Source organism: Sceloporus occidentalis, unplaced genomic scaffold (genome assembly GCF_023333645.1).
Source record: "Sceloporus occidentalis isolate IW3139 unplaced genomic scaffold, rSceOcc1.0.p SCAF_5, whole genome shotgun sequence".
Lineage (NCBI taxonomy): Eukaryota > Metazoa > Chordata > Lepidosauria > Squamata > Phrynosomatidae > Sceloporus > Sceloporus occidentalis.
Window position 1 is genome coordinate 102760114 of NW_028316985.1, and position 20299 is coordinate 102780412.

General features: G+C 39.4%; 1 protein-coding gene across 4 annotated transcripts in view; it reads right to left on the reverse strand.

Moving 5' to 3' along the window:
- Positions 1-507: 507 nt before the first annotated feature.
- PARVB (parvin beta) overlaps positions 508-20299 on the reverse strand; it is a 56505-nt gene continuing 36713 nt past the window's right edge. For all 4 annotated transcript variants that reach the window (XM_089524952.1, XM_089524954.1, XM_089524955.1 and 1 more), the window contains exons 6-13: positions 19495-19610; positions 15360-15418; positions 13129-13148; positions 12474-12535; positions 7400-7468; positions 6606-6707; positions 4156-4228; positions 508-1609 (exon numbers count right to left, since the gene is read on the reverse strand). In XM_089524952.1, coding sequence (XP_089381078.1) covers positions 1533-1609; positions 4156-4228; positions 6606-6707; positions 7400-7468; positions 12474-12535; positions 13129-13148; positions 15360-15418; positions 19495-19610 — 578 coding nt within the window. In that variant the 3' untranslated portion in view covers positions 508-1532. The remainder of the gene's footprint in view (positions 1610-4155; positions 4229-6605; positions 6708-7399; positions 7469-12473; positions 12536-13128; positions 13149-15359; positions 15419-19494; positions 19611-20299) is intronic.

Consider the following 20299-nt stretch of genomic DNA (forward strand, 5'->3'; position numbering starts at 1 on the left):
AGTGGGTTTACATGGCCAAGTTGGGATTCAAACCCTGGTTTCCAGAGTCATAGTCCAGCACTGAAACCACTACACCCCATATATTCCCAAACCACAGTAGATATTCTAAGTAGCTTCTTTGGATTACAGAAGATCCTGGAACATGTTCTAGGCCCTGGGTGTGCACTGTTACCTCAAGGTACTAGCCAGGCTGGTGAACATTTTGAGAGTGCTGTAGTATATACTTTTTATGACAGCATAATTCTACTGAAATTACAGGGACAAAATAAAATTACAGGGGCCTTTCTTGGACTCCCATTGTGTACACTATCAATGGCATTCTTTTTTTCACCCTTGATAAGCTTCTGACATGAATTATGAAAGGGAGTGTTCTAGCAGGTTTTGTTTAGGATTCTGTCTGCACAGTCCATGGACAGCATTTTGCCAAGCAGAGCCAAAGCCAGAGGACAGCTACAACACCAGGCATCCCAATCTCCCTTCAGAAAAAAAAAAAGAGAGAGAGAGAGAGAAGGTAAAAGAAACCTATTTTATTCAAATCAGGCAGCCATTCCATTTGAAGTTCACAGTGTATTCAGGAGAAGTAATACTGAATGGTATAAGGCTAACACAAAAGGAAAGCAATGCTTTCCATAGACATACAGAAAAGTGAGGTCAATCTCAAAAGGAAACAAATACAAATGAAACAAGGTCACATATAAATGAAGTTGTGTAGGGGTTTAATGAAGAAAGCAACATATATTAAAATTAGGGGCCACAGAAAAGATTTCATTTCTATATGTGTAAAATGTGACCATAAAAAAGATGAATTAATCTTTCTAAAGTGTGAATGCAGTGAAATGTCCTTTCCTAAATGGATGTCAATTCCTACTTCACAGTTACACAGCTTAAAAAATAACAAATTCCACACCCAACCCAGCCTTGATATTATGGGTCCACTTTATATCCAGAAGGCTAGGGAAATATTATGGCTATGTATCCATATGGCATGTTAAAAGTGATCAAAGCACTTCATGTACATTATCTCATTAATCCTTGTAATGACTTGGTAAGGCAGGATAGTGTTATTATCCCCATATTGCAGATGTGGGGTTGAAGGTGGTGTGCCTAAAGCTACCTAATGACTTAACAACAAAAGTCACATATGGAAAAGTAGTTGGAAGTAAACCTTTGCTTTCTTTTTTCTCTCTGGATGAATGACATCATAGTATACTTGTCAGCAACTTCTTCTGTCCATTAGAATGAATTATAACTGCAATATCCACTAATAGAACAAGATGTGGGAGACCCTTCTGTCACAGAACCAAAAGGTAATGTGGATGTTTCAATAAATGAAACTACATTTTCAAAGGCACAGAGTGGGCTTAAAGCATAGAGGAGTTACATCGAGAAAATACTAATGAATGAAGAGAAACCACCATGCATGAGGGAATACAGAATATGGCACAAGAAGAAGAAGAGAGAGAAAGTTATTTCTCCTCCCTCCTTGCAAAAGGGTTTTGTGAAGATCCACAGCATCTCAGGAGGTCTCCAGATCACTCAACATTCTTGTATTTTGTGAACAGGTTGTACAAAACCCTTAGGGTAGATTTCAGATCCAAGTTGACAACATCTGTGGGATAAGGAAAAAAACCCAAAAAGAACATTTTTAAATTGTTTTAATAGCTCTTCTTTTAGAAAATGATAAACAAGTCTTCTGATTTTAAACAGCTAAACAAAACCTTGCACAATGCCCTTGATACTATCAGTCAGAGGAACCTCAAGCTCAGCTGAAACTCTCATCAGAACAACTGTCTTAAGAATGTTAAATGAATTCTAGTCTATCCATGAACTGAACAGAAATTTCTCAGAGACTTGTGAAAGCTGAATTCTTAAGTCACTTAGGAAACATTTTTTAAAAATCCCCTATGAGGTGTGATTGGCCATCTGGAACAATAATTATTTGGAGCAGAGTGGGTTGCACAGGCCCCCAGGGGCTAGATATGATCTAAATTCTACAATCTGCCCACCTGGATCTAAAGGAGGTGAACACAGCCATCTCTTTTAAAAACTACTAGTATGTTCTTGTAAGTATAGGCACAATAAAAGGAAATGATGATAACTGTGACATTGATCATTGTGAAAATAAAGTACATGATCAGTTTCTAGTGGATCAATCTGGAAGCACAAGACAGCCATTAAAATTGGAATAAATGGCTACATAAATTGTTGGGTTTTGTTTTGATTTGTTTTTAAGTAAGCTGGTCTTATCCTCCCTCAGTATGTGTGTAGGTGATGCAAACGTTTGACAATTTAAAATGAAAACAAACAAACAAAACTTCATATGCTCAATGTCTATTGAAACCAGCACAAACAGAAGCCTTTAAAGAAGTTCCCTTCATGCTGCCCTGGAGATTCTGGGAGCTACAGTATAAAAAACTGACCTTCCCAAGCTCTTTGGCAGAGCTCTTAAAGAACATTTTCTGGGCCACCCTAAAAGCTGTACTAGCCTTTGCAGCACAGGCACATTCTTTCCTGGGAGCCCATATAGGCCAAAATAGCTGGTGGGCATCTCCAAGCATCCTCATATGTCTCTGTGTCTTCCCTGACGTGGTTGGCAAGGAATTCCATATCCATTGTTCACTATCTGGCTTTCAAATACCTCTCTGCAAGAGCCCGAAAAGTCACTGCAGTGAGGTTTGAGCACTAGACTCTGGAGACTGGAGTTCAAATCCCTGCTTGGCCATGGAAACCCAGTTTACACTCTCTAAGCCTCAAATGAATGCAAGGCAAAATTCCCTCTGAACGAATCTTGCTAAGAAAACCCTGTGATAGGTCGCCATAATTTGGAAATTACTTGAAAGCACACAACAACAACAACAACAACAAGGGACAGAAATTTGCCCCAGCCATTATATAGCAGTTCTGTGCCTACCTCATAAATCAAAGCCAATATAAAACTAGTTTTTGAAAATTACCATTCATAAAATACATGATGGAAAGTTCATACTTTAAGCATAATTCTAAAGCAATATGCAACATTTAATCAAATTAGCAGATTAATAAATGAAAGCAATTAAGGGTGATTAACTCCTGAGTTTCAATTTTTATTACCAAGAGCAATTAGTAGGACTATTAGTTATCTTTGAAGTCTCTTTTATTCTTCCATTTTAGTGTAATATGGCTTTACTTATTAGCAGTCTGTGTTTGGGAAGGAAGGGGTGACTTATACTAGAGTTGTGGGCTATGGACCCCTACTCTGCTTGGGCCATATGCCACCTCTACTTTTACTGGAGAGAGAGAGAAAAAGATAGTCTTTTTGTAACTGTAAGTGATAAAGTTTACTTTTACTAACCCAGCTCTAGTTAATATCTTAAAACATTTTAAAAAATAAAATATGCTCTTATATCAGCTTAAGGAAGCCCTTAAAAACAAGAAACACTCTGAAAAATACAGCCAGAAAATCCAACTTCAGTATACCCTTTGTTTGTTGGTGGTGGTTGTGTGCCTTCACATCATTTCTGACTTAAGGTGACCATAAGGGCAAACTGATCACTGGGTTTTCTTGACAAGATTTGTTTAGAAGGGTTTTTGCCTTTACCTTCCTCAGAGTGAGAGAGTGTGACTCACTCAAGGTCACCCAGTGAGTTTCCATGGCCAAGCAGGGATTCGAACCCTGGTATACACAATCATAGTCTAACACTCAAACCACAGCACCACATTGGCTTCTATACTCTAGTAGTTGGAGAAAACAGAACATAGTAGATACATAAAAGCAGCAAGGTGATACTGCAGTGTTGTTATAGCTCTCAGCTGGGTGAACCAACTGCACAGGAATATAACAATAGGGAGAAATGAAAGCATTGCCCCTCAAATAATTGGAATTTTCCCAGTCCTCAAATTTCTAGCATCACAGAGTGAGACACTGAAAACTGTTAACATCTAGAACTCTTGTATTTGCTGTGTTTGCATTCCCTTAATAACTTTGCCTGCCCCTTGGATGTCTAAACTATAGTTCCAAGTGCTCAATTGAAATCTTAAGTTATTACAATATTAGAAATTTGAGGACTGAAGGGAAATTTCATTAAAGGGACAATTCTCTAGTTTTCCCACCACTGCTCATAGTTACACCCCTGCTCTCCCACGCCCTTCATCTGGACTCATATTTCTGTGCATTACCTTCTGGTCGAGCCTTTGGCTTCTTCAGCCCTCCATCCTGCATCAGTTCAAAAGCAAAGGAAACATTGTGAACCTGCAAATCAAACCATAAAGAGATCTTCACGTCATGAAATGAACAATTTTCTCTCCTCTTCCTCTTGCATTACTTAGCCTCTGTTTACCAGAAAGCATTTTCCTCAAGAGCCTTAAGTGAGTCTACACTACAAATGCATTGTCACTTCTAACAAGTACAGTGTAAACCTTTTAGCAACAATTCACTTGTCTCCACTGGCCACTATTTTCACATGTGACAATTTTCAGTATGCATGATTAAGCTTGTGCTGAAAGCTACAGGAATGCTCCCAAACTAAGGCCTGTTACAGACTGCCAAAATAAAGCTGCTTCGGGTCTCTTTGGAGGTATGCTGCTTAAATGATGCATGCATCCTAAGAATCCGGAAGCTGCACCAAAAGCTGCACTCTGGTGCTTATGAATGGAGTGTGGCTTTGGTGCGACCTCCGGGCTCTTAGAACCCATGCATCATTTAAATAGCATACCTCCAAAGAGACCTGAAGCAGCTTTATTTTGGCAGTCTGTAACAGGCCTAAGTCACAAAGCTACGTTTCTATGTTTTAAATACTGTTTTTAACCTGTGTTTTACCTTGTTTTTAACTTGTTTTTACCTTCTTTTATTCTGGCCCCCTTTTACCTGTGCTGGTCCATGATCAGAATATAAATGAACTGAAATATGTTCAGAAATTTCTTGTGGTTATGCCCCTGTTGAATTGTACCTCTGGTGATACTCACACATATAATTGCTCCCTTGTGTAGTAATAATAATAACAACAACAACACAACAACAACAATGATGATGAAAGATCCTGGCATGTGGAAAATTACATTGGGTTGGTGGTAAACTAACTTTCTATTGGCAAGGAGTCGCATATTTGAGTGGGAACCTTAAACAGGAAAACTACAACCCTACTGTGTCTGAAATAGTTAAATGTCCAGAATAGCTATATGACATGAAATATCTGCACATTTAGTTTGGTTGCCAAAGGAGCTAACATGCTACATAGGATAAGATCTTCAATACATTTGTCTACACAAGCTGCTTCATATACAAGCTAATTATAAATAATTATAATAATTTTAGTTATCAGTTGATGCATTTTTTATTTTATTTATAATGAACAATGGTCCTGCTTGCCCATGTAAACTTGCAGGTTTCGTTCATGAGACCAAGGGCTGTATTGTAGAAAATCTAGTCCAGTATTTGTAATAAGAAGTTTGCTGCAGCAGCAACACTGCAGTATAGAGGAATTCCTTTCTTCACTGAGATTCAGGGTATTTTGCGCATGCACCCAACACAGACACAGAGCTTTTTTATGGCCATTTCTTGTAATATTGCATTGGCACAGGAGGGTAGAATTTAATTAAAATTGCTCACAGCTCACTGAGCTGGGCAATAAAAACAGGCAAAACTTTCCCTTTCCTTAGAATTAATTGTTCACAAAATTCATGTTTAACCAACCCCACTTCAACCAAAAGCAAAATCCTACAGATAATGCTAGAGTTTGAGAGATTTTATAGTTTTATGTTTGATTTGTTTAAGAACGATCTTAATTATGTTGATGAAGCAACACATATATATTCTAACTATATAAACATGACAGAGAGTATATGAAGGCATTTTTGTTGTTGCTGTTTTTACATATAGCCTTTCCATCAACACAGCATATCAAAAACTAGAAAACGTTTTTCCTTTACATTAAGGGCTTCTACAAATCTTGACAAGAAAGTTTCAGTATTGTCTTATCAGGATGCTCCAGTGAGTTATGGTAGCCCCTGTTTGCTTTTAGGAAGACTCCTTTTAAATTTCAACTTGAAACTAGGGACTGCCATATGCACAACAAGCAAAACACTCTTTTAAATTTTGTTACATCCATTATGATTTCCTGATGAAATGTCTGTCCCCTTTTGATTTTACCATTTGGAATGTCAACCTGAAACTTAGCCTTGCAACTTGACCTACCATCAAAAACATTATGTTAAATTCTGATTCATTGAATATGATGGCTACACAGAAAGATACTACACATGTACAGACATTTTCTTTTACTATTAAAATAGATATGCAAGACATTTTATCTTTAGATTTCTTTTCTTTTTTCTCTTGCATACACAAAAACATGCATGAAGTGTATCATAAAGCATCTGATTGCACTACTGGGATTTATTAGTGCCTGGGCCAATTACATTTATGCATGCTTTGATGATGACTTGAAGCCAACCCCAATCTATCTTCGGAAGGGGTGGCTTCAAGCTGCCTCTTCAGGGGTGCCTGTCCCCCCACCCCACACAGCAGCTTTGATCTGGTTTCAGTGGCAAAAATAAAATAGGGAAAAACAGAAAGTAGCAACTCATGGAATACAGCACAAGAAAGTTGCCTCTCTGAGATTTCTACCCACCTTCTGATCAAAACTCTCAGGTGTTAAATAGAAATTGTGGAGAGGAACAAAATAGTCTTCAAGAAGGCCCATCAGTAACACTAGGTATACACCATCTGCAAACTGAAGAGAAATATCAGTGACACTTCCAGTGAGACTAAAAGAGAAGTCAAACAGTGCTTGGAAGCAACACAGTGAAGAAATCAATAGCCTACAGGGCAATTTGGGTCCTCTGTTCAAGTAAAGAGAGGAACAATATAATAGTGAAAAGGGCAGAAATTAAGAAGAGGACTCCATCCTCAGTCATTTCATAGATTTTCATAATATGGATTTAGGTTAAGGAGAAATGTCTCGAACATGTTTTTTTCAATTCTGCAACCTCTTCCCTTTCTTTCATTTAGTTGAAATAAGGGGGAGAAAAGAAAGTTGTGGCTTTAAAAAAATAATTTTCAGTTAGGACAGGTATGAAGAACATGTGATCCTCTAAATATTGCCAGATCATAACGCATATGATCTCTTACCCGTAGGTACCCTGGCTAAGGATAAAGGGAAGTGGAATCAATAACACATTGAGGACCAACATTTCCCACCACCATATTTGACAATACAGAAGCTCAAACTAGCATAGTATTTAGATTCAGATAACTGGGTGGAAAAGCAGGGATTTTAATCAGCTAATGAGTAAATGGTCTCTCTTTGCCCCCAGAATTGGCAAACTAGCAGCTTTCCACTTTTTACTGTTGAAAAATCATACATTTTACATGTGCCTGAACACATAAGTATGGCATTCAGCATTGTTACTGGGTATCTCTTACCTGGGTTTCTAATTCTGTCACTTCCAAGTTCAATTTGTTTAGGTGCTTATTTACAAAAGTGATTAGGGACTAAAAATGAAAAGAGAAATGTGATAGAAGAAAAAATATGTAACCAATATTTAGGTATATTTTTAATTCTAAGAAAAGCATGACACATCCACAATGCAAAACAATGCAATTCAAATCTCACATTGATTTATTATGATACTTTGGTACCTTTGTTATATTTGGAATTAACTGAAATGGGACTCACTTTGTATCGTGTGTGTTTTTTAAATTTTATTTTTCCCATGCAAAACACTCTGAAGATGTCTTAAAACCTGCCATGCAAAGCCTATTCAGACTTTTCAGGCAGCTTGTTTTCAAACAGCAAGAAAGTCATCTGAACTGTAAACTCACAGGTGGGAAGAAAGAACTTAGAGAATGCTGCATTGAGTTATTTTCCCTGAAGGTTCATTCTGGGTTGTTGAGGGGAGGAACCCTTAGGAATCCACACAACCTGGGTTTCTCCATGCCTATCCAGAGACTGGCAAGAACAACTGAGGTCTTGTGATAGCCGAAAATAAACAGACTTTGCAGACTCCTTCCCATTGGCCATCCTAAAGACCAGTTATCTTATTATCGAAATGTGAATACAGAGCACCAAAAAAATTAGCAGAGAACAAAAGGAAAAAAGGAAATGAAGGACCTCTCATATTGCACATGAAAAGGGTGATGACTAATCACAATGAGAGGGGGTAGATTCCTCCTCTCAACTATGCAGAATGCATCTTTGTTGTAAGTATCCAAAGCAGCAGTCTCTGGGTTGGTGAAAGGAGGAATCCACACAACATGGGACATAACCAAGCTCCTTATTTGCTTCCTGGAGAAAGGAACTGACTGTGTCCTAATCATTAACCACCTCCTACATCACCCTTCTCCCAAATTCAGTATCCACTGATCTGAACTGGACAAACATGTAATGGCAAATGTAGGAAGAAGGGAATACTCCAGGTGGCTGTCCTACATACATCCATGATAGGAGTGTTACTGGCAAACGCTGCTGACATGGCAACTGCCCTGAGTGCACCATGATGTTAGATAGGCAAGGTACTTTGGTGGTGTCATATGCCATTAGGATGCAGGCTTTGATCCATGTGGCTATTGTGGAGCTAGACATCTTACATTCCAATAAGGCTATATTAAAAGACACAAACAAAGAGTCACAGTGACAAAAGGATTGAGTTTTACTAATGTAATTTTTTAGCATTCTGTGCATATCCAAATTATGCCATAATTTCTGTGGATGCAAAAGGATAGGACAGAAAGAGAGAAGAATGAATTCTTGGGACAGGTGAAAGCTAGAAAGTACTTTAGGGATACAAGAAGTGTCATGACAGAGAGAAATGCAGTCCTCATTAAAGGTGCAGAGGTGCTCTCTAACTGAAAGGGCTGTCAGCTCTGGTACATGATGAGCAGACACATGATAACTACCAAAAAGGCTATTTTTAATGAAAGAAGCCTAAGAGAAACCTTCATAAAAGGCTCAAATGGAGGTTTCTTGAGCTGTTTTAAAACTAAGGGCAGGCTCCAAGATGGGAAGCAGTGCCTGACTTTAGGCAGTATGATGGTAATGCTCCTAAGGAACCTTTGTACATGTGCATGAGAAGACAGCAGGGCTCCTGGGGTGTTAGACAGAACTGAGGACAGTGCAACTGCCTGCCTCTTTAAGGTATTAGGCCTAAAGCCAAGCTCTGGTCCTCTCTGCAGGAAGATTGATACAGATGACCTGCTACACGGAATGATACTGATTTTACATCACCTAGTAAAAACCTTCCATGTGGCCTCATAAATCCTTGCTGTGGATTGCCTGTCAGAAAACATAGGCTCTGTATAACCACATTTCTTCAGAGCCTTCCATTCAACCTCCTTGTACCTAGCTGTAGCCAAGCCACATCTGGAAGGGGACTTTGAGTTAGCAGGTCTGGCCAAAGTGAGAAATACCATGGATCTGTTGGGGACAGGTTTATGAGATCCAACAACCAAAGTTCCTGGGCTGGTAGGGAACAATGAGCACTACTTCTGCTCTCTCCCCCCTCACCCTCTTGACTACTCTGGTGATGGAGGGGAGGGGAAAGAAACGGAGGCACCCACACTCAAGGGCGTTCATGCTCTCTGCTTGTGGACAGGGAAACCTGGTGAAAAGCTTGGGGAACGTGATTTGTGAAGGATGCAAACAACTCACATTCTTACAACTCACAGTCTGAATTCTCAGAGGACAGTGTAGGAATCACTGCCTTTCTTTTACCAGAACAGGCTTTGAGCAGAGACCACCTGACTTGAAAGCCTCTGTGAAGCCTGAGGACCCCCCCCCCCCATGAAAATCCCTGCGTTGAGTGTGAACATGCTTCTTAGCCAGCACTCTGAATGCCTGAGAAATTGCTAAGGAATCCTTAGCAGAGGCCTCTGAGGCCCCCTTGTGGTCAGCCTGAAAGGTATCATGTGCTTTCAAACATTGTTTTAACCAACTTTAAAAATGACTTATCTTCCCCAGGGACTGCTGTATGGTGAGGCTTTTATTTACCTTCCCCAGAAAATGCTGCCTGAGGAGGGGAGGGTTGATGGAGGGGGGAAGAGTGGGAAGGCATCTCTCCCACAAAGGCTTAAACAACTGTACTTGTGTCTCATCCCTCAAGGGAAGGGGGGCAGAGAGTAATACTGCTGACACCATGCTGTTATGAACATGATCATGCTGTTCCTGGCCATCCTTGTGGCGATGCTGCTCTCTATTAAATGAGAAGACTAACCCTTCCAGAGCTGCCTTTAGAGAATGGTTAACAACCTTAAAATCTAGCTGTGAGGGGGTGTGTGTGTGTGTGTGTGTGTGTGTGTGTGTGTGTGTGTGATGAACAGCCAAAATCATGGACGCAACACATACAGCCTCATCATTTTCAGGGCAAAGTGACAGGAAATTTGCTGAGCATTTAGAGGTGGTTGCACACCCTTTTGGCCATGGGTACAATCCTGGGTGGAATGGGATACAACCTATTGCCAATCATTCACCTTGGACTCACCCCTCGTGAAATGCAGAGGGATGTAGGGCATCACTGGCAGCACATCCCTTTGCAAAGTGTCCTTGCCATCCATTTCTGCCCCCGACATGTTCTCGCCTTGGCCAGAACAGCCCAACCATCAGAGCGGTCTGGTCTGGCTCAATCCCCTCTAAATGGGCTTGTTTTTGATAGCTTCACTCCTTTCTTATCAGAGCCATACCAGATACAGAGAAAAGAAAGAAAGAATTGCCTAACTTTAGGCAGATGTAAGGGTATCCAGGGAAAATATAGGAGTGAGAGAAATTGAAAGGTAGCCAGAGAAGAAATAGGAGCAACAAAAAGGAGTTTTGTTGTGGGCAAGGGGAGAAGAACTGGTCTCTAGGATGGTCAAAGGGGAAAAGTCAGCAAAGCCTGTTTGTTTTCAGTTATCAGGAGACTTCAATTGTTCTTTCTGTCTGTCTCTGGATGGTGACAGAGAAACGCATGTTGTGTGGATTCCTAAATTGCGCAAATTCCTCCTCCCACCAAGCCAGAGACTGAGAATCATATAAATTCAACTGCAGGAAAACTGTCTCAGAGTCTTGCAAGTGGTTTCACAGAGATATCATTTTCTGTTGTGACAAATGGAACTGCATTATACTGTCAGGAATATTAGCCCAAATAACCAAGGAGTGTCTAGCTGGAGTATGAAGGATTCCTCTAACTGAAGTGTATCAGATCTCCACCTGGAACATCAAGGATGCAAAAATCTACCTTAACACTGAGTTATGGGCCAACTTCCACAGGTGTACTATCCTTCAAGCTTTATCCTACCTTTCAGTCCTCAAAAAATTTGAAAAACATGTTTGACTACTAACAGGATAGAAAAACTGGATTTTTACATAAACTGTGGGCACCAACTGTTCTTTCAGACATTCTTTAAATATCTGGTGCTGAGTTTCTCTACACACTTCTGAGATGTGAAATGTAACTGCTGTGATGTGAAAAAAGCTCACAAGGTCTACACCTAAGTATTACAAATGGTTCTAGATCAAAGTATTTCTACCATAGCTGAATGACAGGAGACATGCTTTGCAGGACTTAGGTTCTAGGTTCACAACTTGGTATCTCCAATTGAAAATAAACATGAATAGTACAGCTGAGAAATCCTTCCAATGGGCAGTTTTTTGGGGTTAAATGGGCTCATATACCTTTAGTTTGTGAAGCAATTTGTTATTTTCCTTTTCATTACATAGGGAGCAGACAGGCAAGGATTATTACCACACAGGAAAATGGTACTGAGTGATCCCAGAGTTCTCATTTTCCATCATCAAACTACTGGACTATACAGGTTCAGTTAAATAAAATGTCATTCCTCGCTTTATCTTAACACTGGCCAGGGTGAAGGTCAGATGGCAAAGTATTAGAAAAAGTTGAAAATAATAAACGTCAGGAATAAACTCTTCTAGAACAAGGCCACATAGCCCGAAAAACTTACAAAAAATTATAATAATCCACCAACATCTGTTAAGAGTGGACATAAAATATGGGAGGAATGTGATCACAGGAGGATTTTAACACTACTGCATACATCCTGTTTTTAAAATGCAGTTCAAGCAAGGTGATTCATTTGGTATACATTTCAAAGTACAATGTTAATCACTTGAGGTTAACAAGATGAAAGAACCACCCCTTTCCCCACATACCTTCTTATCTTTTACAGGATAAATTAGCTCAAAGAACCCATTTTCAGTGACTATAAAATCCTGAAATCCCAAGCCAATGTCGTTGGATGTAGTATAAATATTATTCTGTCCATCTTTAATGAATAGGATCAATTTATTGGGGGAGGGGGGAGTGCATTAATCTGAACACTACCATCAGCAAGGCCACCCTGATCTAGAAATACATAATTTTTAGTAACCTTGATGAAATGTCCAAAAACACATTATTCCACATTCACAAACTGGGACACCAAGCTTGACAGAAACAACCCCTTGTTATTGGCAAAGAATGAAAAATATTTCCTATATGCCCATTAACTACAAAGATTTTTTTTTTACCTTTTTTACTACACTTAGTTTATCTGGAGCATGGTCAAAGAGTGTATCAAAAGCATCTCGCTCTAGTTTAAGAAAAGAAAAGGAGGATTTTACTTTTCAGAACATAACAGATCATAATATAATGATTGGTCTTTAGTGAGAGTTCATGAAAGCAAGATATGCACAGCCATCATTTATATCACTAAAAACCCCAATATGATGGACTCAAAGAGTAATGTGTACAATGCAAGGGTGATTTATCTTAAGTTAATTGTCTGTTTCAAGTAAGACTTCAGATTAGGCAAGAGATGGAATACACACACACACACACACACACACACACACACACATATATCATCATTGCCTTAGTGGACATGTCTCTTTTCTTCAAACAGAGCAAAAGTTCACCAGGGGAAAGCAGCATCCATAACATCTTCAGGATGATCCCAAGCTCGTGTACCAAATGGAGAGGAGTAAGCAATATCCCATCAGCCCACCATGGGCACAAAAAAGGTTAAGGGCAACCCAAAATGGCAGAAGTCATACTGAAGGGTCACACAAAGCATAATGTGGCACTTGTGGTTCCAAATATATTATAAAAATGTTAATACTAGGGTGTTTTTTTACTTAGAACACCATTAGTGATTTTATTTCCAAGTTAAAATCTTTTACTTACCAAATCTTCCCATCATCATCCTGCAAATCAAAAGTTTTAAGAAAACATTAGGTAATGCATTTTATACTTTCCTAAAAATTTAAATTTAAATAGGGAAACTAAGGAGGCTGTTTTTCTCTTCAAATTCAGTGTCAATGTCACTATACAATCTTTCATGAAAGGCATGATACCAAAAAATGGAATGTTTTCTGATTTTATAATACAGTCGGCCCTCCATATCCATGGATTTAAGCATCCAAACTTGAAAATATTAAAAACAAATATAAATTCCAAAAGCAAGCCTTGGTTTTGCCATTTTAAATAACGGATACCATTTTGTTATGCCACTGCATATAATGGGACTTGAGCATCTGTGGATTTTGGTATCCACAAGGGGTCCTGGAACCAAACCCCAGCAGGTACCACAGACCCACAGTACACGATTACAAACTCTTGAGATCCCAAGTGCCTGTGTAACTCCTATGAATTATTGGTTTGGCCCAGTGGGGAAGTCCTAAGGAAGTGGTTATACTTGCTAGTAGTGTTCAGAATAAGAGGGAGAGGAGATGAGTTGCAGTTGTCAGGGTGGAGGAGGCAGCACTTTTCACCTTGAATAAGGAGTGGGATTTTCAGTTATGTATTTAGGAGGGAACAAAAGAGTAAATTCCTTATAATGGAATTTGTATTACACATTTCCACCTCCTTTGTATCTTTTATTTACAGCTTTAAGATTAGTATCCAAATATTGCAGTACAACTGAGCAGCAGAGGCAGAAGAGTCCTGCCATCAGGTCCTGCACTAGATGTTCAGAACTTTTGGGACAGTGCACATATGTCAAGATATAGGTTTAAATTGTGGTTGTATTTGCAATATTTAATTATGGTAGACCCCAGAGAACCCAGAAAGAGGTATTCCTGCACATTCATTAAATGACTTTTAGGAATACTAACCTTGTATACTTTTATAACACAGAATGAGATCCAATATTCAATACTACTCATCATTTTGGGTGTGCTGCATTTTGGTTATGTGTGCTTATCAGAGGTCTTCAATCTGTGGTTCATCCTGGGGCCAGTTTTGGCCCAGAACATTTTGTTACCAAAACAGGAGCCCTGGTGGCGCAGTGGTTGAATGCCAGTACTGCAGCCACTCATTCACAAACCACGAGGCTGTGAGTTCAATCCCAGTCAGGTTGTGAGTTCAATCCCAGCCAGGGGTTCAGGGTCAACTCAGCCTGGCATCCTTCTGAGGTCACTAAAATGAGTACCCAGCTTGTTGGAGCAATTAGCTTACAGTTGTAAACCGCTTAGAGACCGCTTAGTGCAGTATGAAGTGGTATATAAATGAAGCTGCTATTACTATTGCTATTACAGTCGGCCCTTATACACGGATTTTTATACATGGATTCAAGCATACATGGTTTCAAAATGTTCAAAAAAAGTATACATTTCAAATATCAAACCTTGATTTTCCATTTTTATAAGGGATACCATTTTGCTATGTCATTATATTGAATGGGACTTGAGCACACATGGATTTTGTTATACACGGGGGATCTTGGAACCAAACCCCAGCATATAACAAGGGTCCACTGTACTAGGATAGCACCAGATGGTACTCCCCTTATGCTAGAGCCCACATTTTTCAAATGTTGCACAACCCAGGAATCAATTCCTGTCTTCAGTAGTGCTCCTGATTTCTGATGCCTATAGCCAGCTGCTTCACCTTGCAAAACAGAAACATGCAGTCCTTAAGTAGCAAATCAATAACGCCGAGAAATTTCCTTTCAGGGAATGTTTGCCCACCACTGTTATGCAGTGCACAGCCACAAGACAGCAGTTTGTGTGCTGTAGGCTTTATTTTGTTCATGCCAAGCAATGCAGAGGCCTCATATGCTTGACTGAAGCAAGTGAGCACCCTAGAACATGTGTCAGTATCCTATGCAGTACAGAGTTTCTTTGGTAAATTAGTCATTATGGAAAAGATGCACTCAAGGCAGAGTAACTGAAATCATGTGTGTGTGTACACTTACAGAATGCACATAAAGATACAAATTGTGTTTACTGAATAAAATTGATGGTTGCTATGTTAACAGATTCCAGACAAGAACCTGACATGCACAGACATAGAGCATAATGATGCTGAGCATCTATCTTTGCATAATGTAATGCTAATGGTTTCAGCTACATTTTAAATTTTTAAATGGCAAAGATAACACACAACGGTAAAAGAATATGAATTTTTATGCTTACTCTGTGGTGGTGGTGAGCTCCTCTGTGACATGGGCTGTTTGGAGTAGCCCTTCTCGTTTCTGGAAAACAGGAAGATTGGAAATCAGGTTTATTGGTATGTCGAAAGACAAATAAACAGTACAGAATTCTAATACTATTTTGAAAAGCTCCAGCTGAGCAGAAAGTCAGTCTATAAAACACTGGTATATATGTTTTGCTGTTCCTCCTTGATCTGTTTAGATACAGATATATAATGAAGTAGATGTGTTCCTGGGCATGATTTATTTAATGGAAACTTTTGTAACAGAGGCAGAAATAACATGGAAAGAATAGGGATAGGCTCCTAAGCTCCCGCTCACAAAAAAAAGCATGTTCAGCATGTTTCAACAGGCTTTCTATAGAAAACTAAGAATATGGACATGTGAAATGTTCCAGGAAAACTTTGCATAAGCAAACAAAAACATTTTGAATCTTCTAGAGAAGATTTAAAAGCTTATTCCAAAATGCATCCAGGGATGGTTTTATTTTCTTTCTCCACATTGCTTATGATATCCATTTCAGATCTATGCATTGGGGGGGAAAACCCCACCCGACAAGCCTGGTGAGGCAGGCTTGTCGGGTCTTCCACTTTCTCTCTTTTGCTGTTCATGTTCAGTGAAGAATTGTGGAGGCTGCTGCTGCTTCCATCCTTGATAACCAAGCAAGACATATTTTGGGGGAAAATGTTTTTAATTAAAATACTGTAATTCTAAAAGACATAGAAAATGTCATCCACTATTTTAGTTTCCTTCACTACAAACATGGGGGGAATGTATCCAATGAATTAAACTCATTAACTACCTAAAAAGCAAAAATAAAAAGTGTCTCCTTCTTTAAAACAATCAATTGCAGCAAGCATATGAATAAAATTAATTACTTAAGGTGTAATTAATATCAACTAAGCATTCCTTAACTTGATGACAACCCTGATTATTATTTGATGATCCCCCAGAGAGAGAGGGAGAAGCAGCACTCAACTAGTCTTTGGCTGACCCATCTTTTCTACTGAAATGCACAGTGTTGGCATTATCCATATCCATTATCCATAGTCTCTTATGCAAATACATCAAGACCCCATCCCAAATGTGCTGGGATTTGCTCCAAGGAAGGCAGACAACAAATACAGATAAGGCAGTAGCTTTTCACCACCTAGTGGTAATTTTCTTAAATTATTTTAAAACTAGACAAAAGACTGACAAATACACTGATGTGAAATTGGCTGTTGTTATGTGAACTGTATTTCCTGCTAGAAATTCTTTTCTCCTCTGACAAATGGAGATAATAAAGCAGGGAGACATCTTTATAAGTACAAGACTGTTTAACTTGAATGTCAGAACACACTCTTCTGCTTTCAGTCCTAAGTGACCACTGCTTTAAATGAGAAACAAACCTCTGAAGGCAGAGAGAAGGATTAATCTCTCACATTCTGTTTAGGCTAGAAATCATGCTGCTCTTAGGGGACTCTGCCAGTTTATTCCATCAGTCTTTCCAGCTGTTATTGTAATGGTCTTATTCCCCCCACAAGTAGTATCAGCCAATCACCAAGAATGGCCAACATCAACAAAGAGCTACAACTCTTAGCTAGACAAAATGCTTTTCTCCCCAGATAGCACAGAGTTTTATCAGTTATGAGATGTGCCCAAGTTTCAACATCAAGAAACAAGGACACAAGTGAAATAAAGCCCTTTTTAAATAGAATTTAGCAGCAATTATTCTGATCGAGACAATGTAGGAATTTCTATGCTGAAATGACTGAAAGTCCCATCTAGTTCAACACTGGTGTGTCATATGCTTCTGAGATGCTTCTAGGCAAAGTAAGAAGGTAATACAGTATTATACTCTCCTTGTTTATGTCCAATAAATAGTCAGGGGAATCACTGTAAGCATTTGAACAGATGTGTTTGCTTTTTCTTGGACCAACCTAACCACAGCTCTGACTAAAATCCACTGCAAATAAAGGAGAGCTCAATTCATCCTGAGGCACCAATGCTTCCTCCTTTTAGATCCCAAAATTTACCTGGCCTGAGCATTTTTTCCTGCTGGAGATTGAGAATACTGTACAAGTCTCAGAATTTTTAGCTGGAAACTGAGACCCAGAATAACATTCCCACTGGGCAGAGGGTGCTGCTACTACTTTTTCTAAAATATGTTTTTGGGTATTGAAACAGGAAAAGGAAGAAAGTGGTGGAGATGCTTTGTGAATGCATTCTAATCATTTTGCAGGAATTCACACTAAATGTGTACAAAACTAAACAAAATGAAACAAGTCCAGACTTGATGAGTAGATTCTGAAATACAGTTAGACATCATGTAATTCACAATAGCTACATGCCCAAGAAGTATCCAAAAATGTTGGCATCCTGTTGGTGCATAACAAACCAATTTTAGCAGATTTCGCCTCCACTAGGCACAGGTCTTTTGTAAAAACTGATGGATTTTAATTGTCCATTCAAGATTAGGTCATCATAAAACAATTTGCAATGCAGACAGCTCACAACAATATATGATCACTTTGAAAATCCACTTCTCCTCGGCTACTGTGAAGAATGCAGCTACGTTGAGAGGATATAGGGAAGTCTAAGAGATATGGTAAATGTTACCATCCTAACTAATCATAGAATCATAGAATAATAGAGTTGAAAGAGTCTACAAGGGGCATCCAGTGCAATCCCCTTCTGCCATGCAGCAAATCACAATCAAAGCATCCCCGGCAGATGGCCATCCAGCCTCTGTTTAAAGACTTCCAAGGAAAGAGACTTCACCACACTCTGAGGGAGTGTGTTCCACTGTCAAACACCTCTTACTGTCAAAAGGTTTCTCCTAATGTTGAGCTGGAATCTCTTTTCCTAGCTTTCATCCTTTGTTCTATGTTCTAGTCTCTGGAGCAGCAGAAAACAAGCTTGCTCCATCCTCAATGTGACACCCATTCAAATACTTAAACAGGACTATAACATCACCCTTTAACTTTCTCTTTTCCAGGCTAAACATCCCCAAGTCTTTCCTCATAAAGCATGGTTTCTAGACCCTTCATCATTTTGGTCGCCCTCCTCTGGACACACTCCAATTTGTCAACATCCTTTTTGAATTGTGGTGCCCAGAACCAGACACAGTATTCCAGGTGAGTTCTGACCAAAGCAGATCTAAACAGTACACATCTATTGATGCAGCCAAAAATCACATTGGCCTTTTTAGCTGCCGCATCACACTGTTGACACATGTTCAACTAGTCTACTAGGACTCCTAGATCCCTTTCACACGTAGTCTCCTTAAACCAGGTGTCCCCCCATCCTATATCTGTGCATTTCATTTTTCTGCCCTAAGTGCAGTACCTTACATTCTCTGTGTTGAAATTTATTTTGTTACTTTTGGCCCAGCTTTCTAATCTATTCAGTTCTTCTTGAATTTCGATCCTGTCCTCTGGGGTATTAGCTATTCCTCCTAATTTGGTGTCATTTGCAAATCTGATAAGCATATCTTCTATTCCTACATCCAAGCCATTGATAAAGATGTTGAATAGCATTGAGCCCAAGACAGAACCCTGTGGGACCCTACTGGATTAAAATAATACTTTTTTAAAAAAAATTGGAAAAAAATTGAAATTTGGAATTTAATTCTTCAAAACAAAACAAAACAAAACCTGGGGCATCTCCTTTCTATTCCCAGTGAGCGTTACCCACTTACCCCACCTCTTCAGCATTTTAAAGGAATACAGGCAAACGCCACAGCCTGTTTCTGCCAAAATACAGATGTTCGGGAAACAGTGGTGACATCCCCCTCATAGAGTGTCACCTGGTGCACTCTGTACCCCCCATAGTGATGCCAATGTATTTCACACTTCTCCATTCCTGCAGAAGCATGTGCAAGCCTCTATAGGTACAAATCAATACAAACAGCATCAGCAGCAAGCAACCAGATTCATTGCTCCATTCTACAGCTTGGATTTTTAAAAGAGAACTTTTTATCAGGCTCTGAAGTTCAGCTATATTAACCACTCTCATATATGTGTGGATGCAGTGTGTGCTTGCATCTGTGGGTTTACGTTAGCTGTACTGGATAACCAGACTTGAGAATATGGCAGGACAATGACTCAATAAAATCCACAAATGAGACTACTTACCCTTACCACCACCACTTGCACAGAAACATGTTCAGGAAGTCTAATAGGTGCCCGGAAATGCATGGCCAATGCTACAAGCAAGTGGAGGATAGAAACCAGGTTCTTGCCATGAATTGCTTGAGGAAAAAATGAGACATATTTAAATTTAATTAGGAACAAATATTTTATAGGAAGTTTTGGATCAGTTATCTGGGATTGTTCCTTTGCCTTCAGGACCTTGAAGTAATTTAGCCACCCAGGTAAGTCTTCTACAGATTTGTTTCTGTGGCTGCTTTCACTTGACTTTATCAAGACACCTTTCTAGGACTCCCTAAGTCACTGGCCCATTATCCCCTGCCTACTCCAAACGGACCCTTTTCTCTACTCTTCAGTCACACCCATTGGTGTGCCTCCCTATACCCTAGCAATCTCCACTGAAATCACTGTTTACCCCCTGCTACTAGCCACACAGTAATTTTCAAAGTGCCCTCCTCCACAATTCAGCCAATCAGTTGGGCTATGAGGAAAAGTAGGTAGGACCCTGTTTTGCTGTTCTTGTGTACTTTCAAGTCACTTCTGAATTATGGTGTCCCTAAGGCAAACCCAACAAGGGATTTTGGGGGTAGAATTTTGTTGACATGGAGCTTGCCCTCACCTCCCTTTGAGGGTGAGACAGTGTGACTAGTCCAACTTGAACCCCTACCATACTGGCTCTTATGCTAGGATCCATAATTGGGATTCCTCAATTATGAAAAACTGTAAATCTGCATAATTTACACAAGTTAGCACATGTGTCCTTCAAACAATGAATGAATGAAACAACAGA